Genomic DNA, 27,315 nt, shown 5'->3' with positions numbered 1-27,315 from the left:
CATTCTGGGGTGCAATTTCTTGCATATTTCCTTTATTGCTGATATCTGTAATTTTGCATGAATTTCATACAACGATCAGGATATCTCCTTAGAGCCAGAGTGCTGTTAATACAAAAGTTCTATCACAAATTTGATTTGTGGATTTTTTCAAACTCTTTCAGGTACTTGTTCTGGACTGAATGGGGGCAGAATCCATGCATTGGCAAAGCGCTCCTGGACGGATCAGACAAAGTCGCACTTGTAAACACGGGCATTGCGTGGCCAAACGGCATCACCTTGGACTATGAGGTAGGTTTCTCCTATTTTATTTTATTTTTTCATGTAGAGGATTGTTTGAAGTTGCATATTATAACCAGCTGTATTGTTCAGTTTACTTTTCGATAATTGTCTGTCTCTTAACACTACTTTTCGACAAAGAATGGCTCGTAAGGTTTCCCTTTGCAATTGATCCCTAGGAAGATAAATTATACTGGTGTGATGCCCGCACAGACAAGATAGAAAGAATCGACCTTGAGACTGGAGGGAACCGGGAGATTGTGCTGTCAGGGAGCAACGTGGATATGTTTTCAGTCGTAGTCTTCGGGGCTTACATCTACTGGTCTGACAGGTAATTTATTTTTCCATAAGTATTTGAGTCTCAAAATGTTATTTCAGCACCAGCTGCTTCACCCTTGTAGGATTAGACACGCTTTCGCAAGGTCACACTAAGGTTCTCAGAGAACCATGTAATTTCCACAGAAAAGGCAATTTCGATATTCAGAGCTAACGCATATCAATGTCGCAGACCGAAGAGGCTCCGTCACCTTTTGTGTGGCCAGCTGCCTTACCACTTTCAATGACTTGTCTCGCGTTAATTAGCTGAGAGTTGTTGATCGGTAAATCTTGAACATTTCTTCTTTGCCAGGGCGCATGCCAACGGCTCCATTCGGAGAGGCCACAAGAACGACGCCACAGACGCTGTGACGATGAGAACGGGACTCGGAATTAACTTGAAAGACGTAAAAGTCTTCAACAGGGCGCGAGAGAAAGGTTAGCGCGTCCTCCTGATGTTATGAATTATTCTTTAGTCTTTATGTCCATGCACCCCCTCGACCCATGCAAGTTTAAATATTCAGCATTTTTGGCGCGCGCTGCAAACCTGCAGCAGAGTTCATGCCGCTCTAGTGAGCGTGGTATCTGTTTTATTATTGACAGTAAATCCTGCTGTGCACTAGAGAACGTCATTGACTCAGAAAATAGGTTGATACTTTATATGGTGTTTATTTGAACAACAGTAATACATTTTTGGTTGAATCTATCTTATGAAATCATATTTCTGGGAAAATGTATGTTAGAAAAGTGTCTTGCTATTGCACACGTTTTAAGGTACGACTGTGGTTATCGAAAAGACAAGCAGACGTTCTTTTTTAGCTTAATGACTCAAATTGCTTAATTATTTGGCTTGAATGTAAATAATATCAAGTATCAATACCTGCTATTTCTAAATATAAAAAGTGTCTATATATACAAGTTTGACTCATGCAAAAATGGTTATCAATCAGTAACACAAAACACTTATAAAGGTGTTGTGTTATGTAGAACTTAAATTATCAGTGTTTAGTTAAGAAACTCACAGGCGTTGCCCTCTGAAGCAGGCAAGGCTTATCTCACCATTCCATGATTCAAAATTATATCTTGTAGTTTACCGATACGTACAGTTTACAGAAAAGTAACCAGCACAAAATGTAAACTTTCAAATATTTGTGCCTCAGTTTTCATGAAATGAATAATAAAAACGGAAAGTTTCCAAAGAGTTTCCATATACCTCTAGGGGCAGATTTATAATAACTGGCGCATCCCTGCATATCAGCAGGGATGCGCCAGTTATTTTGCGCCCCAGCTCCGCCATCATGGATGCGCCGCATTTATAATGCGGCGCACCATGGGGCAAAAACGGCACAGATGCGTCACGCATCTGTGCCGTAAAAGTGGCGCATTGCTGGAGTTGCGTCGCAAGCGCGACGCAGCTCCAGCAAGGCTCTGGGGTGCCCTATCTGCACAATGCTGCGTCAATCCTTACGCCTGCTTCAAGCAGGCGCAGGGTTTTGACGCAGCATGGGCTCAACAGTGACTGAGTGAAATCTTGTAGATTTCACTCAGCCACTTTTAGGAGGCGTTCCTGCGCCGGAACGCCCCCCCCGCGCCGGAACGCCTATATGTGGCGCAGAGCTTCACAACGTGACGCATCTCCCAGATGCGTCACGTTATGAATACCCCGCACCATGGCGCAGGATTTGCGCCGCCGCTGCGTCACAAAAGTGACGCAACGGCGGCGTAAATGAGGCGCAAGGGCCTCATAAATCTGCCCCCTAGTAGCTAAGCTTAGGTCCACGATGATGACCTTCGACATCCCCCACATCTTTGGACTGAAACTGACTTTGAACAAGAAGGTTTAGCATGGTGGCTTCCTACTTGATGCAGAGGGTTCTTTTCAGCCAATGGTAAACACAGTAGTCAACATTACTTTTTCCAAATTAACAGACTCATAAATGTTCTACAACTTCTCTATCAGAAGAATTTAGGGGCAGATTTATCAACAAGTTGCATAGCCCTTGCGCCACGCAAGGTGCGACAAGGGTGACGCAACTTCCGAGTCAGATTTATCAAACGAAAGGCCACCATGCGTGGCCGTACGTGGCTTATTAAATCTAGAGTACTGCAACGCAGCACAAATCACTGCGTTGCATTACTCTGCCCAAGGGAGGTGTTCCATGGGTGGAATATGCGTGTTACCTTGCATCCACCCATGGATTTTGACGCATTCTAGATTTACCAGGTAGACATGGGAATGCATCAAAATGCTAGGCCTTCTTAGGTGTGGCATAACATAGCATAGCATTTCTCCAAATGTTTTCTTCTTTCTATGTGTGCTGCATACTGTAGCACACATAGAAAGAGGAAAATGCCCAAGGTGCCCCTTCCTGCACAAAACAATTCTGTCTCCAATGCTGGCACCTTTGCACTACGGCGCAAGGGTGTCTGCGCTGGAGCTAGGCAGCACAATGTGCCCAGCACAAGGGAAGGACAGTAATGCACCATATCATGTTAAATACGGGGCATTCTTGCCCTTTGCCTTTCACAGCACAGTAAGGTAGATAACTGCGCTGCATGAAATAATAATACATCACCCCTGAGTTTTTATACTAGATGCAGCTGCAATCCCGTGGGACTCCAATGGGTTAAAAAGAACGGCGTCAGGCACCACATTCATTACTTCTAAGCCCCGGGGTGGGCCGTATTCAATAATGAGCCTTTAAAGACCTCTCGGAAATCCCCCCTGGGGGCCAAAACCAAGAAAAAAGGAGGAGGTGGCTGCATGGCCCACATCATTGAGTCACTAATAGCCCCAGAGAGCTTACCACCCGGGCTGAAATTTGCGTAGAAGGGGAGGTGGGCCACACAACCACCATCCTCAAGCCTCTGGAGGACCTAGGGAGCCCCTCCCCTGAGAAAGATTTCTTTATTCAAGGCACCCTATCCCCCAGGGTGGCTATTTACAATTTTAGGGGACGGGAGACATATGCCTTCTATGGCCCTGGGGACCCCATCCCCCGGGACCAGCTCACTAGCTATGTCCCGGGATGCCTTCCCTGGAAGACATAGCAGTTTCCCTGCCCAAACTGTTATGAGCAGGGACATTTGTGTTTGCTCCCACTTGGCCGAAGCATTTTTTTCAGTCTCCCACCATGCGGGAGAAAAGTCAAAGTCTGCTCCCAGAGGACGGGAAATTTAAAAAGGATTCCGCCAGCTGGGAGCAGAGTTGTGATCTGTTTCCCTGCCTGCACTGAAGCAGGCAGTGAAACAGATAAAAATATTGCTTCCGCCCGGAGGAAGCAGCATTAGTAGCTGCTCCCTGCAGGTGGCAGCAATGCCAGCTCCTTTGGAGTGCAGAGTGCCGACTGAGGCCGCAGATGCCCTGGGCCTCCCGCTGTGGCTCCCAGTAAATGGATGGTGTGTGCCTAGGCTGGGCACCAGGGCACTGAACTTTAGTAGGGCGGACCCCTATCAATGGGGTCCTTGGGGCTGTAAAAGGCTTGGGGAAGTGGGACTGCATGGCCTCCCTCCCTTTTAATTTTGGTAGTGACCCCGGGTAATGGGGTACCCAGTGCCTAATGAGGTTCAGAGAGGGGAGCCACTCGTCCCCCCATACCCTTAAAAAAAGCATCCACGGGTTAGGGTTCTCAGGGCCTAATAAAGCGGAGGAAAGGGGGGCCACCTTGTCAAGGACGATGGGCATGCACAGTGGGGGTTGGTTTTACATATGTTAAGAAAATGTTACTTTATGTTAAAAAAACTAAACATTTACTGAAGAAAACAGTGGTCAAACTAATGTTATAGTTAGATAAATATGTCAGTGACAACATTAGTGTTTTGAACTAAAAACAACACAGACATTTGGCATTTATAATTAGCAAAGCAACTATACCTAGTGCCTGCACCGTGCACTGCTTATGAACTCACATATTACATCACTCATGACATGGTCTATGACATCACTGATGGCAACTCCAATGTCATCATTGATGACATCACTGATGACATCACTGATGACATCATTCAAGCTTCTTTTGTACACATTGTTCAATGAAAGCTATGAAAGTAAAGTGCAAAATAGTTCAGAATAATATGAAGCATCATTACTGCTCTCAAACATACAGCCCCTATAGGAAGCTAGTTCTATTTGCAACATTGACCTTATACCATATGGTACGTGGTAAGCTGAGGTCATGTTGACCATGGACCACAGATGAAACGGTAACCTATCCTGCACACTGTGATCAATCTGTATGGAACTGTTCAGGGAAAACCAAGTTTCTCCAGATACTGAAGCCCTGTTACATAACTAAGGCCATATTATGGACAGTCCTTACCTGTATCTAACCCCTGACAGTCATTAAACCCACATTGAGAAATTAAGTGATTATAAGTAGAGAAGTGGGAACAGTTAACATTGTTCACTCTATGGAGAGAGTTTACTCTGTACCACACTGTTTGCAGACAGTGAAACTCTCATGAGAAATACACCACCGAGTATTAAACGGCATATACCAGAACAATGTACACTCTATGCAAAACCTGTCCAAAGAGTGACTATTCACTTAAAATACCCAAGGTCTGAAGATACTAAAGATCATACTACTTGCAACCTTCATACTGTGGTGAAAACTTTACATATAGCCCATCTTCTGAAGCAAAATAAGCGCATGTACATGGGTTCTATGTTGAGTAGCAATTGTCACGTGGAGATGAATTTGTCTAATAATTCAAGGCAGATTATAATAGTATGTTTTACATAGAATCTTTGCCCTGCTGGCAACATTTTCTGCAGTACCAAAAACTTGTTTAGAACACGCTGTATACAAGTCATCAACTGTCACCATTACTCTTCAATACAAACATTTATAACATGTTAAATACCTCTACACACATATGATGCGTTAGGAGTACATGCATTTTGTAAACACTTACACCCATTATCTGGACATAGGCTGGACAAAATAAGCTAGAAAATTACTATGGTAGTTAGCAGCTACTTTGTAAACTATAAAACAAGCCCCAAAGTAACTATAACTTGTGCCCTCGCCATGCACAGTGCTATCATAAATTATGTAATTTCATAAGTCATCAGTTCTCCAAATCCACTCCAAAAGTCAGCGGAGATTGGCACCTAGACTGGCTGTAAAATCTCCGCACAGCTACTTGATGGTTTCAACAAATACCCAGCTGCCAATGGGAGGGAGTAGTATCCTGACCAATGACTATGCATCCCTTTCAAGACCATAAATTAGTACTAGGACCATTATTTCTTGCTCTACTTGAAGACATCTGAGAGTTTCCTAAATAAACACAGCGTGCTGCAGCGTGGCATTCATTCTTTACTTTCACAGGTATGGTGTTTATAGCAACCAATTTTCTGTATTGGAAACACGTTCAGTGGCTTCAGGATTAAATCATTTGCAAGGGGAATTTGCACATAAAAATGAAGACAAACACTTTGTGGACTGCAGAGACATACAGTTGACATGTTTTGACAACAGAAGATCTCTTCTGTCATACTTTATTACTATGGCTATACACAATATATTGACACAAATCCATCCTCTGTAAATATATAGCAGTTTGTGCATTAAAATATTTGTAGCTTGGAGACACAAAAGCAAACTTTGTGCGCTGAGTTATACTTGTGTTTCCAAAAGAACTTTACAATTTGACTATCCACTAAGTTTCAGAAAATGAAAACTGCTCTGTAAGCTTCATTTACAAGGACTGAAAGTTTGCACCCTTTAAATAATTTGATAGTGTCACTTCAATGTTTTGCTAAAATAGCATTTTGTTTTATGCAACAATTCATGATCCTGTGGAGGCTACTAGGAGAAGCTACGAGAACATAATCTTAAAATGGAACTATTTGAATCCCCTGTGCTACATTATATAATTGATTTGATAAGATAATTTAATTAAAGACACTATTTATCGAGCTTTGAAAGTATATGATGTAAGGAATGAAATCATTCAATAACTGTAACTTCAGTTGTATACCGTTACTTTAATGGATGCAACGTGAAGAGATAATTTACCTTAAGATCTGAATGGCCCAAAAACGCAACATAAAAAGTTCATTACAATGATATTTTGCAATTACTACAAAAAACTACAATCATTTCTCCCCACAGGTACCAATGTCTGTATGAAAAACAATGGGGGCTGCCAACAACTCTGTCTCTACCGTGGAAAGGCACAGAGAAGGTGTGCATGTGCACATGGCTACCTTGCACCAGATGGTTTGAATTGCCTTCAGCACCTGGGATATTTGCTTTACTCGGGGAGAACTATCCTGAAAAGTATCCATCTCTCAGATGAAACTGACTTAAATTCTCCTATAAGGCCATATGAGAACCCCAGTCATATAAAGAATGTGATTGCCCTGGCATTTGAATACCGCACTATGGAACGGAACACCAGCCGCATCTTCTACAGCGATGCACACTTTGGGAACATACAGATGATTGAAGATGATTGGTCGGGCAGACAAGTCATAGTTGAAAGTAAGTTGCTTACAAATCATAACAAAAAATGAAAAATGATGTGATTATCATAAAAGTATTATCTTAATGAATTGGTGCTTAATTTCTTATAATCTTTTAGGAAATCTTTCAATTCCAAAAATGATGCAGCCAATTTCTACATACATTAATTAGAAGGCTGATTGTGACTTGTAACCATTGTCTTCTATGTTTTTTGATGTAATTAATAGATTTTCTCGTTGCCAATTGAACTAATTTGAGCTCACTGTTTGAGACCAGGTTTACATATATCAGTAGTACTGGATCCATTGAGCCTTAGAGTTACAGATAACTTAAACATGTGCTAGCTGTTAATTACTTGCAACTCGGGAAGTATTAGCTGCTAAGGGTGTCTATTTCAGAGTAGGTAGAAATCAGTAGCGTTTAGTAAACAGTAAAATTGTTGGACGGGAGCTAGGATAAATCCTATTTCAATAAAATATTATTAACCGCCATATGTTCTATTATTAGAAGACATCCAATTATAGCGTAAAAATACATGTGAACAAGAAATACAAAAAAATGGCTTGTTTTTTTGTTTTAGTCAGTTATTAGAAGCACCCAAGACTTATTTAACCATTTCAATGGTATGTGTTTGTACTTCCAAAAGTTCATTTATTGTTTTTGTCAATATTAAATCAAGTGTACGATGGTGCTAGTTTCATGATTTTTGAGTGTGGAGCAATGTTTTAAAACCCTTTAATTGCCTAGCAGTTCTTGAATTAGCAGTTTAATCTCGTCATGGTAAGCTAAATATTCACTGAGGAGAGCTTAGCCAAGAGTTTTTCATTTTGTCAAACCTTGTGCTATTTGTTGACACCAACATTATTTATTTCAGTGTGTTTCGTGTTACAGGATCCTTTTTAATGTAACATTTAATAATGAAAGAGGCACATTTTAAATAATCCAAAATGCATGTGCTGCTGTTTCCAAAAAGCAGTTAGAAACTAGAGGTTGGGCACAATTTGAAACTATGCTGGCTGAAGATATACATTTCAGTTTTTTCACATTTGCATTTTTTTTTTATTTCCTACCTTTTCCATACTTTTCACACCCTGTAAAAACACAGCTGATAATTAAACTGTGAATTGGCAATTGCTTATGACCAAATGTGAAGTATATGGAAGCAGAGTATCCACCATTCTTCTAGATTTCAGGAAAAAGTAGCGTTGTACAAAAAGAAAATTCTCACAGTTAAATCAATTTCTAGGTGGTGGTCGTTTTTTATATTTTGGTACTTACTTGTAGTTTGTGGTACAAACAAGTGTGAAACATTTGAGTGAACCCAGAAGGCTATAAACGTCTCAAAAGCGGACAAAATCCTGAATTCAATATGGGGTCATTTGTATAGGTCAATCAAAGTTTTCCAAAAGAAACTGGTCATTGGAATAAAAAATGTATGGCTCAAAATAGGAAAAAATAGAAACAGGTGCCAAATTTTCATGTGAGATTTTTTGCCCCAATAGCTAGTTTACAAACTTAGTATACTGATACATCCATTTCACCCTACTACAGTTACGCCCATCAGGGATACATATGGGCTGATTACGATGTCGAGCGGAAAGCCTCCTCTCGACATTTGGATTCCCCTAGACCGCATCGGAATCCTTCTGACCGACTCGGTCGGTTTACAGTCAGACCGACTGATTACGATGTTCGCGGTCGGATTGTAAACTGCACTGTCTTTCTGAATCAGTTCTGACCTGATCTCTGAGAATTCATGTCGGTAAGACCCGCATCATAAAACTCTATGAACTAGCTTTCCGAACGAGCGATTATTATGTCAGTTTCCAACAGGCTTTCCGAGTCAGCTTGTCCGACATGAAAAGGTTGTTGGAAAGTGACCTTTGGGGCCTATAGGAGGTCCCCCTTCATCCTGTGGCCTATGGTGGGGAGCCAAGGGGACCTTAAGGGACCCTCCTGCACTGTGTGCTAGGCACCTTGGTGTGCCCGCGACAGGGTGCAGGGTTTTACACACACACCTCATTTCCCCATAGGAGCCTGTGTTGTCAGACGGACCACAGGCTCTCATAAGAAACAAAGGGACTCGGTCACATCATAATCTGTCGGGAAGAACAACCAACCTCGAGTCCATTGGTTCCCGATTCTGAGACAGTGTCGGTCGGAAGGTTTCTGCCAGACATCGCAATGAGGCCGATAGTGTTTGTTGATCATCCAAAAGCAGGTGATACCTAGAGCTATCCACTAAATTTAAGCTTTTAATGATGTTTCATCGTGTATCAAACATGTATCAGTTAATTTGATAAAGTGGATTGAATGAAACATGGGTATGAAGGAATCTTTGCATACTTAAAATGTGCTTAAGATAATTAGATTATGAATAGTTATTGTATAACTTTGAAACAGGGGATTATCCATAAAATCACATGATTTAGAGGACATTTTCCAAATGTTGTACTTTTTTGCACACTGGGTTATATTTTCAGATGAAATTTGAGAGAAATGTATATTTACATTTACACATACGTGCATGTCTCCAACCCTGTAATCAGGAAGTGTAAACATCTATGGTGGAAGTTATAAGCGTAAAGTTACTATTTCTAACTTTTCAGATGTTGGCGGAGATTCTTTCACTGGGGTGGAGATCTCCCTAAGGTAAACTGTAGAGAAAAGCAATACAATGCATTAATACTGTAGTGAGGTTATGGGTTCACTGCATACATTGCTAGGTTAGCATAAGCTTGGCTGTCATGTTGCCGCTTTTTGCATACGTTTCTACATGATTTTGTTTTCGTAAATCCACTTCTTGTGCCCGCTCACATGGGAACCGTCTACCTTTCACTTTGCTTGCTGTACTCTGTGTGCTCTGTCTGCACAGCGTGTTCAAGGTCGAAAAACAATGTGATCTGTTAATTTGCTTTTGTGAGTCCCACGCAGGCTAGTCATAATACTACCACAGCTGCACTACTGAAAATCGAGTGCTTTTAATATGGCATTGCATGCATGTTAGACACTTGGAGAAAATCTTTCAGAAAAAGAAGAGCTGTGTTTGTCCAGTGATGTAAACCCTTGCATCTGAACCTGGAGGTATGGGGTCCCCCTGACAAAGCCCAGAGGTCTTCTATAATTATTATAAATTAGTTCCTAGGATGGGGAGGGTGGCAAAGAACAGTAGGTCTTTTTCCCACTGGCTTTATATATTGTTATCCCGTTCATATTTTATGGAATTCTAACAATGTTCACTATATTGAGTTTATGCATATTGCTGCTAGTATTGGCTTGTGTACTGCATTATAGAGCACGTTAGTTAAAATAAACATTCTAAACTATACAGTATCTCTGATTACTCATGTTGTGGACAAGTATGAGTGAGTTGGCGAAAGAGTGTTCTTGCTCCCGCGATTGCTGAGAGAGTCTGAGTTACATGTTCTAGGATGTCTAATCATTGGTAGCAGCACTGTAATAGAGAGTATTAATTAGACACTATAGCTAGTCGGATAGGGGATCCGAGCACTAAGTTGGGTTGTTGGTACACCACTATACACTGAGGTCCCGGTTTCCTGCCGCGTAGTTCTGTATATGTGCAGAATCCCTGCAACAATACTTTAAAAAAGTTAAGAATATGTAACTTTAAAATAATCATGTTTAACATAGAGCTAGTATACAGCATATTAACACATTAAATTGAACATTTATTTAATAAGTATATAAATGCAGTATAAGGGTTTAATGTATAAATATCAATTTTTAGTCACAAGGTTAAAAACTCACTGCCATTTTAATATTTAAAAATCAATAGGTTTGATTAGAAGGTATGTGTTCTTGTACCGATTTAAATATTTTAATGTACAGTTATAAGTTTAAATGTTTATTATTATTTTGAGTAAGCAAATTATTCAATTTTGAAATTATGATACAATTTATTTTTAACTTAACACTTCAGCACAAAAATAATTATATTGGTATTTAATTTAGAAGTTGAAATAAAGAAATACATTTAATGTTATTTGTTATGAAGTGTTACATTAGGCCACAATCTCCCTTACTTTCTGTGGGAGTTAGTAGCAGTACCTGTGACTGGCTATGCATGATGCCAGAGTTACTCTAAGGCTAGGCTGAAGTACATTTACTTTTGTGACTTTTCAAGCTGTAGTAACTTCTAAAGAGCAGGCTGTAAATATTAATGTACATTCTCTTTTTTAGTTGTGTGTTTGTATTAGCATGTGCCCCCTCTAAACCTATTCTTACCCCTCCCAATTTGCAGCCACTCCACTTGACTCGCCCACATTTACACTTGAATACATGCACAGTAATCTCCAACACTTTGGCAGAGCACATCCACAGAAAAGTTAGGGGAAACAGAGGTCTCTGCCCATTGCTTATGAATAGCATTTTGTTGTAAGTGAGTAGTGCTAGTATATCACTACTTTGTAAATTACAAAACCTAGTTAGTGAATAATCCTCCTTCATTAGCTAGCAGTAGGGCTAATTCTAAAATGCCTATAATCTAAATGGCATACTCACAAATCTGTATAACAATATAAATATTAATATAAATAAAAGGGTGGGAAAAAGCTTTTACGTATTTCCTCCTAAATTATTGAAAATCTTACCCTCAGATTGCAAAACATTAGCTATAACCAAAATACATGATTAAGTAAACATTTTAGCTAACTTACAGGCATTGAAAAAGCAACCAAGGTCATTTGAAGCCATCATGAACAGGAAGGCATCTTTGCCTAGCAAACAGAGTGTCCAAGAATACATAATATTGACCCATTTTCTTAGCAAAACATGTCACCTCTTTTAAGTATACCAATATAAATTAGGAATTTATTATTTGTATTTCTATATTCAGCTAAGAAAAAAATGTAATAATGACCCTGAAGACATAACTTTACAATTGTAATATCACCACCCTTTCAAAAATTGCGATGCATAATGTGTACTGTGGACAGAACTAAAACTGAGGTAGAAATAAGTAAACAAATATTAAAGCTGTGAGCCTTGGGAAGAACGTGTTGCACTTGAAGGATGAAGACACAGTAGGCTTCCTTCAAGAACACTTTTATTTTTAACAGTGAGCCACCAGTAACACAGAGTAGCAGTAACTGACAAACATCGGTCACCTCAACATTTCCTAAGGGATCTTGGAACTGCCACATGGCATTGTTCCAGTTCCCAACATTATATCTTAAGGAACTACATGGATTTCCCTTTTTATAAATGGAACAAAGATATCATCTTATAACTAAAAGAATACAAAACGCATCTATCCTTACCGGTGCATACTAAATAAATAACTTATAAATAGCAGACATATTTTACAAATATAGAATGCCTAAAAAGGCAAGCCACACACTAACAAACTAATACATGGCATTAAAAAATATAAAGCGAATACAGGCAAAAAGAACCATTGTAGGTTGTCAAAGTGCCACAATGACACACTAATGAAAAGGCATTAAACATATTACTGCAAAAGCAGACACAATTTGAGAACCACCTAAATCACACTCTAAAACACAAAGGTACATTCTTTACTCTACTACTATGTCTTATACCTCCACAAACACTCACTGCCTCAACACTTCCAGTTGTGTTTTTCATGTGTGGGCTCAGATCCAATCCTCATCGCCAAAAGATTGTTGCAGTTAAAGCATGAAGACACAGTAGGTTTCCTTCAAGAACAGGTTTATTCTTAAGAGAAGGTGAACGGCAAGCCACCAGTACCAAACACTAAGCAGTGACTGACCACTAACTGCCACCTCAGCATTTCCTAAGGGAACTTGGAACTACCATATGGCATTGTTCTGATTCCCAACATTCTATCTTAAGGTACTACAGTAAGCGTTTCCTGACAAACGCTTCCAGCTCTATTATGCCCCATGCATCTGACATGCTTTGCGACTGCTCAAAATATATCACTCATAAATGAGCAAACATTGTTTTTCAACCCAAAAAAAGGGTCCCACAACCACTTTAATTGTACACACTGAATTGCTTATGTGCCAAGTCTTCAAGTAATTAGCTAGAGTTTTGGCCAAAAAGTATGTAGTTTTGTCATTAATCCTTCAGGTTGTTAGTAAGATGCAATATCTCATATGTGAAGTCAGAAATGGTGTCTTATTCCGTGATGCCTATGTAATGGTTGATATGAAACCTCAGTTCTATTTTGAAAGTTGCAGTCACTGTTTACTACCTGGCAATCAGTGCCAATTTGGAACCATTGTCTAATACAGGGGTTGACTATAATGTTGACAGCCTATGAGTTACATGTTTAATGAGGTACTTAAGTCACTTTTGGAACTGATGACCTTTTTGGTAACTTTCACAGTTTTTGCCCATTTGGTTAACACTATCAAGGTCAAACGGAATTATTTTTATATTGTTGTATTTTATAAACCGTATTTCAGTTTTGTCACATCGAGTGAGTTCATTGAAACATGATGACGGAAAGTCGTCAGTCTGTAGTAATAGATTCATTATATAATAATGAAAGATATGTTTTTTGTATGAATGCAATATTTTACAATTATCTTGTAAGAGTTGGATGTGTTATTCTGTCAGCTTCTTAGACACATTCAAGCAACACATTTCTTTATCAGACATACTGAGCATGCTCAGCATCCCTCTGTTTCTGTACTACTGTCATTTAGGATAATTTACCCAACAACCAAGGACCCAATTCCAAGTGTGGATTTTGATCTAGAATTGGAATTCTCCACAAAATGTATCATATAAAAGGTGTCAGTTAAAAAGGCAAAAATTGCAGAAATCGTAGTGGTAGACATCAAATTGGCATAGTATTAATCACTATTACTTCCAAAGCTAGGAAGATTGTATTTACCACACCTGGTAAATTCCCCACCTCAGTGTAACATTATTCATCTAGTGTGATACACATAATCCCAATGTGCGAAGGAGTTGTATTCAGTTCCTTTTTATCATTTCTTCTCCATGTGAACCTACTTCCAGCACTTAGAAGAACTCAACCACTGTCCTTTTTATTCTGCAGGCATAATTATCAAGGATTTACATCACCCTTGCAATATGCAAGTTGATACAAGGGCAATGCAAAACGTAAATAAAGATTTATCAAGCCACGTAAGGACACCTTACGTGCTCCAGAGTAACTGCGGGAAGTACAAACCGCTGCCTTGCATTACCCTGCGGTAGGGAGACATGCCATGGGTAGAGCATGGGTGTTCCCACGCATCCACCCATGGATGCTGACATATTGCCAGATTTACCATCATTGGTCGACCTGGATCAGAATTGTACACCTCCCCACCCGAGGCGCAACAAGGAGAAATAGATGTATTTCTCCTCATTGTTTCCTCTTTCTATGTGGGTTGAATTCTGCAGCATACTTAGGAAAGGGGAAATGCCTCTGAGGATTATTTTTGTGCAGGAAGTTGCCCCTTCCTATCTAACAACAATCCTGCCTGCAATGCAGACACCGTTGTGACATGACACGCAACACAACATAAGGGTGTCTGCACTGGCACTAGGGAGCCAAAAGAGTGCCAGCACTAGGAAAGGACAGGAATGCACCATATAATAGTAAACAGGGTGCATTTCTTCTATTTCCCTTTCTTGCAGTGCAGAGCAGCAAGGTGGCTTTGAGTTACCTGAGTTTTTGATTAATATGATCCTGATGATGCATCTTTTTATTAATAAAACTCTGACTCTATAAAGATAAAGTGGCACATGCATCAAGCTAGGATTTTGAGTGTCCTTAATTGCGAATATTAAGGATTCGCAATTAAGGACTCGCAAAATCCTATGCATGTAGGAATCGCTATAATAATAGAGATTCCTGCACATTCCTTATTTGCGACTCGCAAATTGCGAGTCGCAAATAAGGAATAGCTTCCCATTCATTCCTATGTTCCTACAGGCCCATAGGAATGAATGGGAAATTGCAAGCACAATTTGCGAGTACCAAAGAGTACTCGCAAATTGCGCATGCAATTTCAGGGTGCAAGGGTGTCAAAAGGACACCCTGTTGCACCCCTGAAATTGACCTGTGCACATATGTTGCGCAAAGGGCATGCCCCTAAGGGCATGTGTGTGCGCAACATGAAACTTTGAAAAATGCACAAAAGTGTATTTTTTAAAGGTTTAGCAAATTACCATGAAGTTCAACTTCATGGTAATTTGCGCCCCCTATTAGCGACATCTCTAATTTTATTACTTTAATGCATTGCATTTAGGGAATCTCAATTTGCGATTCCTTAACTGCAATCGCAATTTAAGTAATCGCAATTTACTGGCACATGGATCAAGCTAGGATTTTGCGAGTCCTTAATTGCGAATATTAGGACTTGCAAAATCCTATGCATGTAGGAATCGTTATGATAATAGCGATTCCTACACATTCCTTATTTGCTACTCGCAAATTGCGAGTCGCAAATAAGAAATAGCTTCCCATTCATTCCTATGGGCCTAAAGGCCCATAGGAATGAATAGGAAATTGCAAGCACAATTTGCGAGTACCAAGAGCCTGACTCTGGATCTGACACATTAAGAACTCTGTTGGTCCGACTACACGACAGGACTCGCACACATGTAGGGGAGGCTGCAGGTAGCCAAAAGCTTAGAGTGTAACGAGCGTGCAGGGATACATGCAAGATGTGCCATTGCCATATTGTTACGGCCACTTTGATGGAAGTACCTATGTACAAGATGCAAGCTGTCTATTATGTAACATATACTACTGTACACTGTGGTTTGAAATGTGTTGAATGATCTGTAACTGTTGGTCAGCGGAAAAACAAAAAATAATAAAAAAAAACTAAAAAAAAACCAGTTTGCGAGTACCAAACGGTACTCGCAAATTGCGCATGCAATTTCAGGGTGCAAGGGTGTCAAAAAGACACCCTGTTGCACCCCTGAAATTGATCTGTGCACATATGTTGCACACACACATGCCCTAAGGGCATGTGTGTGCGCAACATGAAACTTTGAAAAATGCACAAAAGTGCATTTTTCAAAGGTTTAGCAAATTACCATGAAGTTTAACTTCATGGTAATTTGAGCCCCCTATTAGTGAAATCGCTAATTTTATTACTTTAATGCATTGCATTTAGGGAATCTCAATTTGCGATTCCTTAAATGCAATCGCAATTTAAGTAATCCCAATTCTGAGAATCTGCACGTTTGCGACCGGTTTTCCTTTTAATGCATGTGCCTAAAAGTGTTATACTTTCACTTAACTTTACTTGTTTAGTCAACATACACAAATTCCTTTTACAGCAATGTAGGCAAAAGTTTATAGAAATATATTTGAAGACACAAATGACTGATCCTGCAGACAAAACTTGCCATAGATAAACACAGAAGCATCGTTTCTCCGGATGGATAACAATTGGAAAAATTTACAAAATATATCATACTCTCCACGATACCTAAAATGTATATTGAGCCAATTTCAGCATAAATAAATAATATAAAATATTTCCATCAAGGAGGTTCAGTGGAGTGTGAAATAGATTGCCTGTGGATAATATATACATAATTAATGCATACATTACCCCAGAAAAGTCCTAAATGACAGAAATGGATAATGCTTCTTATACATGAAATATGTTACATAGGTTTGCCTGTGCTTTCAGATTAGAAAGAAAATCTGGATCTCACAATGATTATCCCAAGGTTATCCTGCCCATCTAATAGCCTATTTTATTTTCAGCATATTGTCTTGATATATGTGCCTTTAGCTCAAGGCTGTACGATTCAATGTGTTCATTTTAACTACATAGCGTTTGTTTTCCTTTTGAAAAAAAACATTTAGGAAACTTTATTTAATGAATCAGATTAATTAAATGTCATTTTCTTCACACATTGGCTAATTATCATAGCTCACCAAGCACATACATTTCTTTTTCGAGCTAACATGTGTTGGCTACCAGATAATAGATCACTTTAGCTTATTTTTTCAGACCTTTGTCTTTATATCAAGGAAGATTAAAATACATGTAGTACATTTGGCTTATAAAGATTTCCCACACTCATTTACGTTTTTCCTACACCTCTCAGCAGCGTAGAACTACTGCTTGATTTCACATCAAAAGAGTAGCGGCTGGTGTCATTGAAGAGTATCAGGGCAGGGTGTGGGTAGGAAGAGGTCGGTGGATGACAGAAAACAAATAAAAAAATAATTAAATATTAACTTACTTGCAGCCGGCCACATCAAACTCTTCTTCTTCATTACACTGCAGGCACAGTTTCCCAGACTCCCCTGGGACCAATACTGATGCTGCTGTCATGCATGAGAGCAGCTTCAGGATTGGACTGAGTGCCCTGAATTTGCACTCCCACTGTGACTGGGAGCTTGTGCCTGCTGTCTCCAACCTATCAACGCAGCTAGGGTTAGAGACAGCTTCCGTGCGCATGTCGGTTTGGCCACCCTGAGACGGACAGCCAAACCCACTTGCGCACTGATAACAGTGCATACCACTCCCCCTTCAGTAAGTGTCATCTCCCTGGTTCCCCCCCAAAGACTTGGCCAGGAAAGGAAAAATAAAACAATAATAAAATGTGTTTGTTATTGTTTTAGGGAGGGCGACACTCTGCAGCCATAGCGAATGAGCCGCCTCTACATTAGAATGCTTCACAAAAAATCAAGTATGACTATTCTTCCAGTTTCCTGGTAGTGCCTTGCCTTTCTTATGCAGCAATCCTGGAGGGTCAAGTCCATTGGCCTAAGATATCCACTTTGGCTTGGATCTTGCATTGACAGTTTCTCTCTTCCTTCTGGCTTGATCATTTGGTATGGAGATCTGAGTTTGCATGTTGTGGAGAGTTTGAGGCTCTGTCTATTTTGACTTGCCCTCATGCTGATTACATATCTTAGGGCTCTACTTAACCGGTTCCAACCACGACAAGTAACCCATTTTTGCCCTCTACTTCATCAAGTGTTTTGTCCAATAATAGTACGTGCACCTTATCGGGGAGCGCATATTTAAAATAACTCCTTTTTGCATATTTGTACAGATGCAAAACTGTCCTATCTGCTAAATATTTCCCGCAACATTGATACCTGCCACAGACCACTATCATCTCATGAACAAGAAGTAGGGGACGGATAAAACAATGGCAAAGATTAGGTTTTCTAGCCAGATATTATTGTAACATGGTTCTTTTAAGGTTTTAAGGAGGAGTTGTGAGTGACTCTTCTCTTGTCCATTCCACTCTGATCTTGAAACGGAAGACCATACACATCAGTTAAGCAGTATAAGCAGTGGAAGCAAAGCCACTTTTGAGAGAGTAACATTTTTACAATAAATGAGCGGTGCCATGAAGGCACGAACAAGGCACTATAGAAGGATGTTATGTACAGAGGATCTGTCTTTGAATAAATGTTAATGAGCATATGACTTCACAAGCATTGCACAAATTAAATCTCAAAGTGAAGTTAAATAATAACTTGAGAATGGGTCTTCGGCTACAAGTATAACTGACAAACATCAAGGATTTTTTCAATTTAAATCATAAGTAAAAGTGTACTTTTACTGTGTTTTTTAGTGGATTTCACATTTATTTGGTTTAAAGGCCTAGCAGTATAGAAGGTGTAAGGAAATGGGGAATTGCTGCCACATCCCCCAAGTCTGATTGGGGGCATTGGCAGTGCCCGACTGAGACAATGCTGGCGCTGCTCTCATGCTGTTTCCTACCACAAACTGCATGAGAGCAGCGTCTAGATACTCTCACAGGGGTGGAGCTGAGGGTCGAGATCGAAGCAGATGGTTGCAAGTGTGTGTCAACACATCTAACAATGAGTGTTCTTCTTTGCTGTCTCACTCTGTCTCTGAGACAGTCCAAACTGGGAGCAGAGGGTGAGTTTGTGACTGTTATTAAATGAAATAATTTTGGCACAGTGGTGCACTGTTGGAAAGTGGATTATTAGTAGTGGCAAATGTATATCTGCTACTGCCAATAAAGCCACCAACACAGTCTAGGGCTCAGAATAGGTCTTAAAAAATAATGCTCAACCCTGAGAGCAGGCAAGCTTAACTTCAAAGACAGGTATCTAAAACATTTAAAAACCAAATTCAGTAAATAATTAGGACTCAACACACAATAAAAATCCAACACTAATTTGTCTTTAAAATGACACCAATATGAAATGAATCCACTGTATGGAACTAGAGATACACATTCTTAAAGATTAAACACTTTCTAGTGCTTAGAAACCAATAGTGCCACTTCTGGACATGTTGTCGCCTCTGAGCGAGATAAAGTCAAAGTTTGAGGCTGACTGTGATGGAGCCCTGGTCAGATACACTAAGTTGCAGGAGCGACCAGCAATGTTCAGGAGTGGCGGGCGAGGGGCATGTTTGGGGGTCGGGGCAAGGGAATGTAAATAAAAAAAAAAAACGTACACCCTCATGGCGCCAATCCTCCATCTTCCCCCTGTCCTCTTTCCTAGCCGGTGTTCCAGGAACAGGAAGCACCCAGGCTGAGGCTCCCCTGAACCAATCACAATGCTGCAAGTTCCTTTTGAGGGTTCAAAGTGTCCAAACCACAATCACAATCCAAGGGTCTGAAATCTCCAAGATGGTTCGGACCACAATTCCCACAATGCACCTGAACAACACAGCAGGGAATTTGTGGTAGAGTTGATGCTGGTGAGCTCTGTTACCCTGTAGCTTGCAGGAAGCCCACTCTTTATTAATCTTGAAACAAGGTACATCCAAAGGGGTGTAGCTCCAGATAATGCAGCAGGTGCAGCCAGTCAGAATGTAGGGCCTAATGGTGCAAATCAAGTTTCCAACTCGGCCTCCCCTTTTTATTCCTCATGAAGCAAGGTACATCCAGTTCTGTAGTTCCAGATAATGCAGCATGTGCAGTCTTTTTAGAGTGCAGGGCCTGCTGGTGCAAATCAAGTTTCAAGCTTCTCAATCCTTCTTCTCTCAGTTTTAAGCAGCAGAGCTGAGAGGCACTAGCCATCTCAGATGCTTATTCAGTGTTCATTGGGGTCAAGCAGGAGGACACTCCCGTCCATTGAGGTGCAGGACAACATCCCAGAGCAAAGTTCCTTTCCATACTGTCCCTCCCCCTTACATCTGCTTATGTCTTCCTTAATCCTGCCATCTGGCTGGGTTCAAAGGGTAGGGTTGTATATGAAACTGGCCTCTCTTGCATTTCTCCTCTTACTATGAAGATTATTGATTACAACCCCTCCCCCTGCTCTGGCATTCATATGTAGCAGAGCCCTGCCCTCCCAGAATGGCTCTCTAAACTCCCCTACTTATCACCTCATCAAAGAAGCCTGGCTAATTCACTTAACTCTGACCAATCTATATAGATTACTAGAAGGCTACATTTTGGCTTACAGACAAGAAAGTCTCATAACTTCTTGTCCGTACATTTTAGGATAAATTCAACAATAGCATATTGTTGGATTTATCAATCAGTTCTAGAAAGTCCTTGAATGATATTTTTATCACCTCCTAGATGTTAGTTATTATTTAATAACTTCTTGCCATGTTAACCTATGTGGCTGATGATCTGCAATAGGGAAAAGGAACTGGGCAATTTCTCCAACACCAGGGCTTATAAAAATCTTTTGTAAGGACCCTTCCTATATCTACAGGACCCCACACCCTTGGAACATCAAGGGGCGGCTTTAGGAGTTCTGAATATGTAAAAATATTGCAGAACCTCATTTCACAGTGCTCCTAGCACAAACGTAGATTTTAGGAGGCACTTTACTGCAATGCGGGAGTGAAATATGCAATTTTACTAATCCCAGGGCATACAAAAATCATTTTATAAGGACCCTCCTTAGAAATACGTCACCCCACCCCTGGGACACCTGGGCAAGGGGAGACCCTGGGGGTACCTAATATGCCCAAACATTGTAATGTATTAATGTGTACGTGCCCCAAACACCAAAGTCAAATGTGGGCCCAATTTGCATTTTAAAAAGCAGTCCTGCAACACAGAGCTGCTTTTAAATTGACCTCAGGCTTCAGCATTGCACACATGCAAGTGGAGAAAAGCTTCTGGCCTTTAAACTTCCATGCCCTATTATATACTAGGGACTTAAAGGTAGTTTCAATCCCCCTGGCCTATTATGTACTAGGGCCTTAAAGGGAAGGTCATTCCCATCATATGGATACTGTAACCCATAGTGTACCCTAGTGTATGTAGGTGCTTTCACTGTATTCTAAGTGTCAGCATTGCACTGGCCCTGGGCCTGGTAAGTTAGAGCTCAGGGACAGTCAGAATCAGTTACCACCAGTACCAATCGGCAAAAACAAATGGGGGTCCCCAGGGCACAGTATGACTTTGCAACATGCGCATATTGACCAGAGAAGCTGCGAAGCATTAAGGATTCCTTTTCAAAAGCCATGCTGGTGCTTGTGCCCTGCCCTTAATGCTGTCGTGGTCCAGAGCTCGGCTGTCACTGATCTGCTGATTAGGCAGAAACCTCAGGACGTTTCAACTTCCCATGCACATGAGGCAGGCAGCCCTGAAAAGGGAAGCCCCCATTTTTTTTTTTTTCTTCAAATCGTTTTTATTGTTTTTTTAACAAGAAAGTACAAAATGAAAACAGCAAAAAAAATTGCATTATCAGTAATACAGGTAGGAAGGTGTTGATTTGCTGCTACATCTTACACATGATATATATTGATAAAAAAGTTATGACCTCTCGGAGCAGTTGATATTCTCAAAAGCATTGTTAGGATGTAGGTTAATTACATGACATTGTTCCATCTACTTCAGGCAGTACTGTTACAGCGGATCCTGATGTACCAGGTTACAATTGTTTGTTTTATATATTATCTACCCTTGTAATGTTATACTAGATAAAAATACGCTTGACACGAAGAAAGAGTAAAGAACAAATAAGGAAAGGAATAAAGGAATGAAGAACAAAACATAACCAAAAGTAAGTCTAATTGCACATGCAAGTGATCGCAGAGACACTCCGGGGATGTGTATGTTGGGATTATGAAGAATTTAAGATGATGTCTTATGTGAGATAATTAGAGGGCCTTTTGTCTGGGGTGGTGGGACCAATTTTCAGGGGGGCTTTAATGCCGGCGAAGCGGAGACTAGCGATTCCCATATTTTTCTATGTCTAGGACGGGAAACATCCTTTACATCGCGGTGATTACACCACGATGCATTTAGAATACTACCATTACAGCGCAAGCGTTACATCGACTTGCACTGGAGGGCGCTATAACCTAAGGAATAGTAAGATTTACTATTCCAACACCTTCCCTACTGTACGTAGACTGGTCTTGGAATAGTAAATCTTACTACTCCTAAGTCCAGCGCCCTCCAGCGCAAGTCGTTGTAACGACTTGCATTGTAAAAACCGCGATGTTACATACCGCGATCATTTTGATCGCGTTGTAACATCACATATTCTCTAGGGCACCATGGTGAGAGCTGGAAGGTCGTATTATCTGCTCCCCTCAAAAAGGTTAGCCATTCTTGCCATATTGTGAACGATATATATATATTTTTCCAGTTACACAGATTTATTTCACATGCCAGTGTAAGCATCAAGTCGAGCAGGAAACGGTCACTCTCCCTTTATAGTTCCGGATCGTGGAAACCCACTAAAATATATGATAGCTCTCTGGATGGGGTGATGTGTAGAGTCTGGTTGATGCATTCAAATATCCTGTCCCAAAGGTTTTGTAACATCAGGCATAAATGTAGCATGTGTGATAGGTCACCTAATTGTGACTTACAGTTCCAGCATTGGTGAGATTGGATAAGATTGAGCTCATGTAGTCTGGCTGGGGTCCAGTAGTTCCTATTTATAATCATGTACTTTGTTTGGGAGAGTGTAGGGAATATTTTATATTTGAAAGGCATCATATGAATTTGCTACCAATCAAGCTTTATTGCTTTAGCGTTCGGTTCAGATCTCATTTCTTTTCAATGAGCATATGAAATTTACGTGGTTCAGGGAGTGAAACCTTATATATTCTTGATACCATATGCCCAGCATTTGGCCATTGGATCAATATGATAGGAAGCGAGGTGGGAAAAGGTTTCAGAGTTAATTAAGAAATCTGTACTTTAAGTTTCAAGAAGTTATATGTCTATATCAGCTAGCCCTCTCTCTCTTTTAAGATCAGACAAGGATATGGGGGTGGTATCCTCATACAAATCTTTGATCAGTTTAAAACCTCCTTGTGACCAATTTTGCCAGTATATTAGTTGTCTATCTATTTTTATTTTGGGATTGTACCAGATCGCCGTCATGTTAGATGCAGATATTTTAGTGCTGGAGTGTGTATCTAGAAGGGCCAATGCTTTCTTACTGTTTTGAATAATGTATTTAGAATTCGGTGGAGTAGAGATATGCATTATCATGATGCCTTTTACCAAGTTTTTTTTTTACATCTAGCCACTGGGGTTTGTGATCAAACTTTTCCATAAGCCATGCAGCCCCTTGTTTGCATAAGTAGACCTTCTGGTAGTTGTTAAAATTTGGTAGACCCACACCTTTTTTATATTTGTCCAGCTTGAGCTTTCCTAAAGAGACCCTTGGTGTCTTCCCTTGCCATAGAAACTTATTAGGAGCCATATCCATTTTCCGTAGGAAATCCTCTTATAGTATCATATGTAACATACTAATGAGGTAGTTGATAAGTGGTGCAAGTATCATTTTGATTGCTTCTATTCTACCCACCATGTTAGGAATTTTGGTGACCATCCATTCTGTAGTTCTATGATTTTTTTAAATAAATAATAGTTTCATTTTCTTCTCAGGTAGTGATAAGGTTGTTTGAAAATTCTATACCTAAGTATTTAATCGTACCTCTCTGACAAATCAACCCGGAGTACCCCAATACCTCTCTATCATCACGTAGGTTAAATAACTTAACTTCTGTCTTGTCCTTGTGATGGATGTTAAGGGAGACCTCAGCAAATTCTTGAATAGAGTTCATGAGAGCCGGCATAGCTGTGGCTGTGTCTTTTGAGATGACCACTTTAAAACTTGTTTTGCCAAAGTCTATGCCTCGTATGTTCTGGTTTTTCCATAAGTGTTGGAGGAATTGTTCAATTGTTAGTAAGAAAAGTGATGGAGACAGGGGACATTCTTGTCTGGAACCATGTTTTAATGAGAATGCAGAGGAGATAGCCCCTCATGCTCTAACCTTCGCCCTTGTGTTGTGGTATAATGCCATGATTATAAATGTTAAGGAATCTCCTAGATCACTTTTTTTAAGTGCCGCGTGTAGGAATGTCCAGTCTACTTTATCGTTTGCATTTTCTGCATAGAGTCTTATAGTGACAGTCGGTGTGCTAAGTAATTTTGCTTTTCCAATTGCGTTGCAGAAAGTCCTAGTGTTGTCGCTAGAGAGTCTTTGTTTTAGGAAATCTGTATGAGATGAGTGGATAAGTTTGGCAATGTGTTTTTGTTATCGGTTAGCTAAAACCATTTCATATATTTTACAGTCAAGGTTTATTAGGAAGATTGGTTTATAGTTAGAAGAGTGTATTTACCTTCTTTTGGAGTGACTGTGATTATAGCTTCAGCCGGTGTACCTGTTATTTGTCCAGAAGATGCAAAGTGGCCATGTAGGAGTAGTAGTGGTTGTCTCAAGTGTTAAACTAACGTTGTTTATAAGGAGGCATTATAATCATCAGGTCCAGTTTCTTAATGGCTTTTTCTATTTCTTCCATAATAATAGGCCCATTAATAGAGTCCCTTTCTTGGTCGTTTAAAGTATTGAGTGATAACCCATCAAGTCATTTGTTCTTTTTTTTGGGTGGGTCAAATTGGGCTTAGAATCGTTTAGATTTTGGTAGAAGTCTTTGAATGTGTCGGCAGTCTTGTGTGGGTTGGTATGGATAGTTCCAGTATCGTCTTTAATTGCATTGGGAGCATACCTTTGACTTTTAAATTTTAAGTACGAGGCTAACATCTTCCCTGCTTTATTGGCCTCACCAAGGCGAAGATTTTTCTGGTTATTTGTCCAGACTCCTCCTCTAGTACTAATTGTTTTATTGTATTTTTATTTTTTATTTAAAATCTTTGTTAAGATTTGGGGGTCATTTTTTCTAATATGCAGATTTCCCGATTGGATATATATCATTCTCTAGTTTTAATAGTTGTGAGTATGCTTCTTCATTCCTATTTGATTTAATGTTTATAACCACTACCTTAGTGGTGGATTTTAGCGCTTCCCACCTTACAAGATGTGATGTCTTGTTTTCTTTATTTTCAAGTAAATAGTTTTTAATTGCTACTTCAGTCACTTTTTTATTCTGAGGAGAGGACATCTTCAATAAATCTCCATAGAGGCTATTGAAGTGGAGTGGTTGAGTCTGTAAGTGTTAATGTAATGCAAAAATGATCAGATACCACTCTCGGTTCTATTGTTGTTTGGTTTATCCTGTTGATTGCATTCACTGATATTAAAATGTAGTCTATACGTAAGCATGAATTATGAGGGAAGGAATGAAATGTGAAGTCTCTTTCGGTCGGATCCTGCAGTCTCCGGGCATCTATCATGCTGTATTTACTAGGGAGGTTTTTGAGAGCTTTATGTGACTTGTTTGGTCTAAATTGGCAGGAGGAATTCCTGTCTAAATCGGAATCAAATGCAAGATTAAAAGCACCAGCAATGATCGTAGTACCTGTGTCTGCGATCAGTTTAGTGTGTCTCTCTAGGTCTTCCCAGAAATCAGTGTCATCCTTCGTGGGGGCATATATATTTGTTAAATAGGACATTGTTTTCTTATTGTAATTTAGACGTGACCCATCTCCCTTGTTTATCAGTAGAGTGAGAGATTAGGTTTATCCTGCATCTCTTTGAGATCAGTGTCATTACCCAGTTTTTCTTACCTACAGATGCTGAGCAGGCTACGTCTGAAAATTGGGTACCTTTGAGTTACTCAGCAAACTTGGCATCTGTTTTTCTTTCCTGTAGAAGGGTGATGTCTGCCTTTTGTTTGTAAATATAGTCAAAACTCTTTTTCCTTTTAACCCGGTGGTAAAGGTCTTTTACATTCAATGATATAATATTAATGTTTTTTAGGGTACAGTCATCATACATGCTCTTTAGTTGATACAATGACTGGCAACTGCAAGCCATTTGGATCTGGTTGCTGGGAAACCTATGTATATCCTCAAATATGTGATCGTATTGCTTTCCCAGTGGGTATAGATCCTGAGAGTGTGTAGAGTGTGTGTATTCCATTGATCACAGAATAAAAATAAGTGTAAGTATAGGCGAAGTAAAACTATAAGGATAAGAAAGTATAAAAACAACAATGAACAGAGACATAATCAGAAAACCAACCCATTTCCCTTTCCCTGACCTGACAACGCCGCATTGAGAGTGTGCCTTGCTTTTGGAAGCTTTGTGGAACTATATATATATATATATATATATATTCTGACATGAGCAGAGAAATAGCGTAGTTGTGAGAAGAGCCTGTACTACGCAACTTACCTATACCAGTAACCACTTTACCACCAGAAACCTGTCTCCATAGTAAACATAGAAACCTTTGGTATTCCCAAGCCAAGAGTAAGAGACTATGAATACCTCTTTCTTCCTTTTCCAGGCTGTCGTTGACACATAAGCAGCATTAGCAACATCTAGGCACTTGGTTATTTCAACAACTATATTCCAACAAATATAACAACTATTATTTCAGCAACTACTGTGATGAATATCTTGAGTGATCTACTCGGTGATACGTGCAGCGTAGCTTTCTGGGATCGGCGTTGTCTATTTGAGTTGAGTTGAGTTCAATTTGAGTTGAAGTCTACATCTAATGGCCATTAGAGAGTTCCTTCAACTGCATAATGCGTATACTGAGCTGTCTACTCTGGGTTCAGCGCTGTCTATTAATCGTAGGGTCAATTTGAGCAGAAGTGTCCATCCTTAAGTTCTCAAAGTTGTCCAGAAAGATTTTAAGAGCTACACCATCAGAAAAGAGATGTGGGCTACCTTGGACAACCACTCAATATCTCACTGGGCCCACAAATGAGTATTGAATCACATTTCTTTCATCCTGGAACGACGAGCCAGAAAACATTTCCTCGTGTTGACTGTGGCTTTCCAGTAGTCTTGAGTGATAACAATCTTGTTTCTGTCCCATAGTATGTGATTTTGTTTCCTCATAAAGGAAAGGATGAGCTCGGCATGTTGGTATCTTAGTGGTTTACACACAATGGGTCTGGGTTGTGATTAGTTCAGAGATTTACGGGTTAGAACCCTGTGGGCTCTATCAAATTTCAGTGGTTTGTCAA

The 27,315-nt window shown here is 40.0% G+C and overlaps 1 protein-coding gene across 1 annotated transcript in view; it reads left to right on the top strand.

Annotated features, from left to right (window-relative positions):
- Window positions 1-27,315, top strand: part of LRP1B (LDL receptor related protein 1B) — a 3,634,433-nt gene that overhangs the window by 2,493,400 nt on the left and 1,113,718 nt on the right. The window contains exons 38-41 of the mRNA XM_085647014.1: window positions 162-288; window positions 456-607; window positions 905-1,029; window positions 6,714-7,085. Coding sequence (XP_085503140.1) covers window positions 162-288; window positions 456-607; window positions 905-1,029; window positions 6,714-7,085 — 776 coding nt within the window. The remainder of the gene's footprint in view (window positions 1-161; window positions 289-455; window positions 608-904; window positions 1,030-6,713; window positions 7,086-27,315) is intronic.

The sequence above is a fragment of the Triturus cristatus genome, chromosome 3_2 (genome assembly GCF_964204655.1).
Source record: "Triturus cristatus chromosome 3_2, aTriCri1.1, whole genome shotgun sequence".
NCBI lineage: Eukaryota > Metazoa > Chordata > Amphibia > Caudata > Salamandridae > Triturus > Triturus cristatus.
This window is presented reverse-complemented; position numbering and strand designations above follow the sequence as displayed.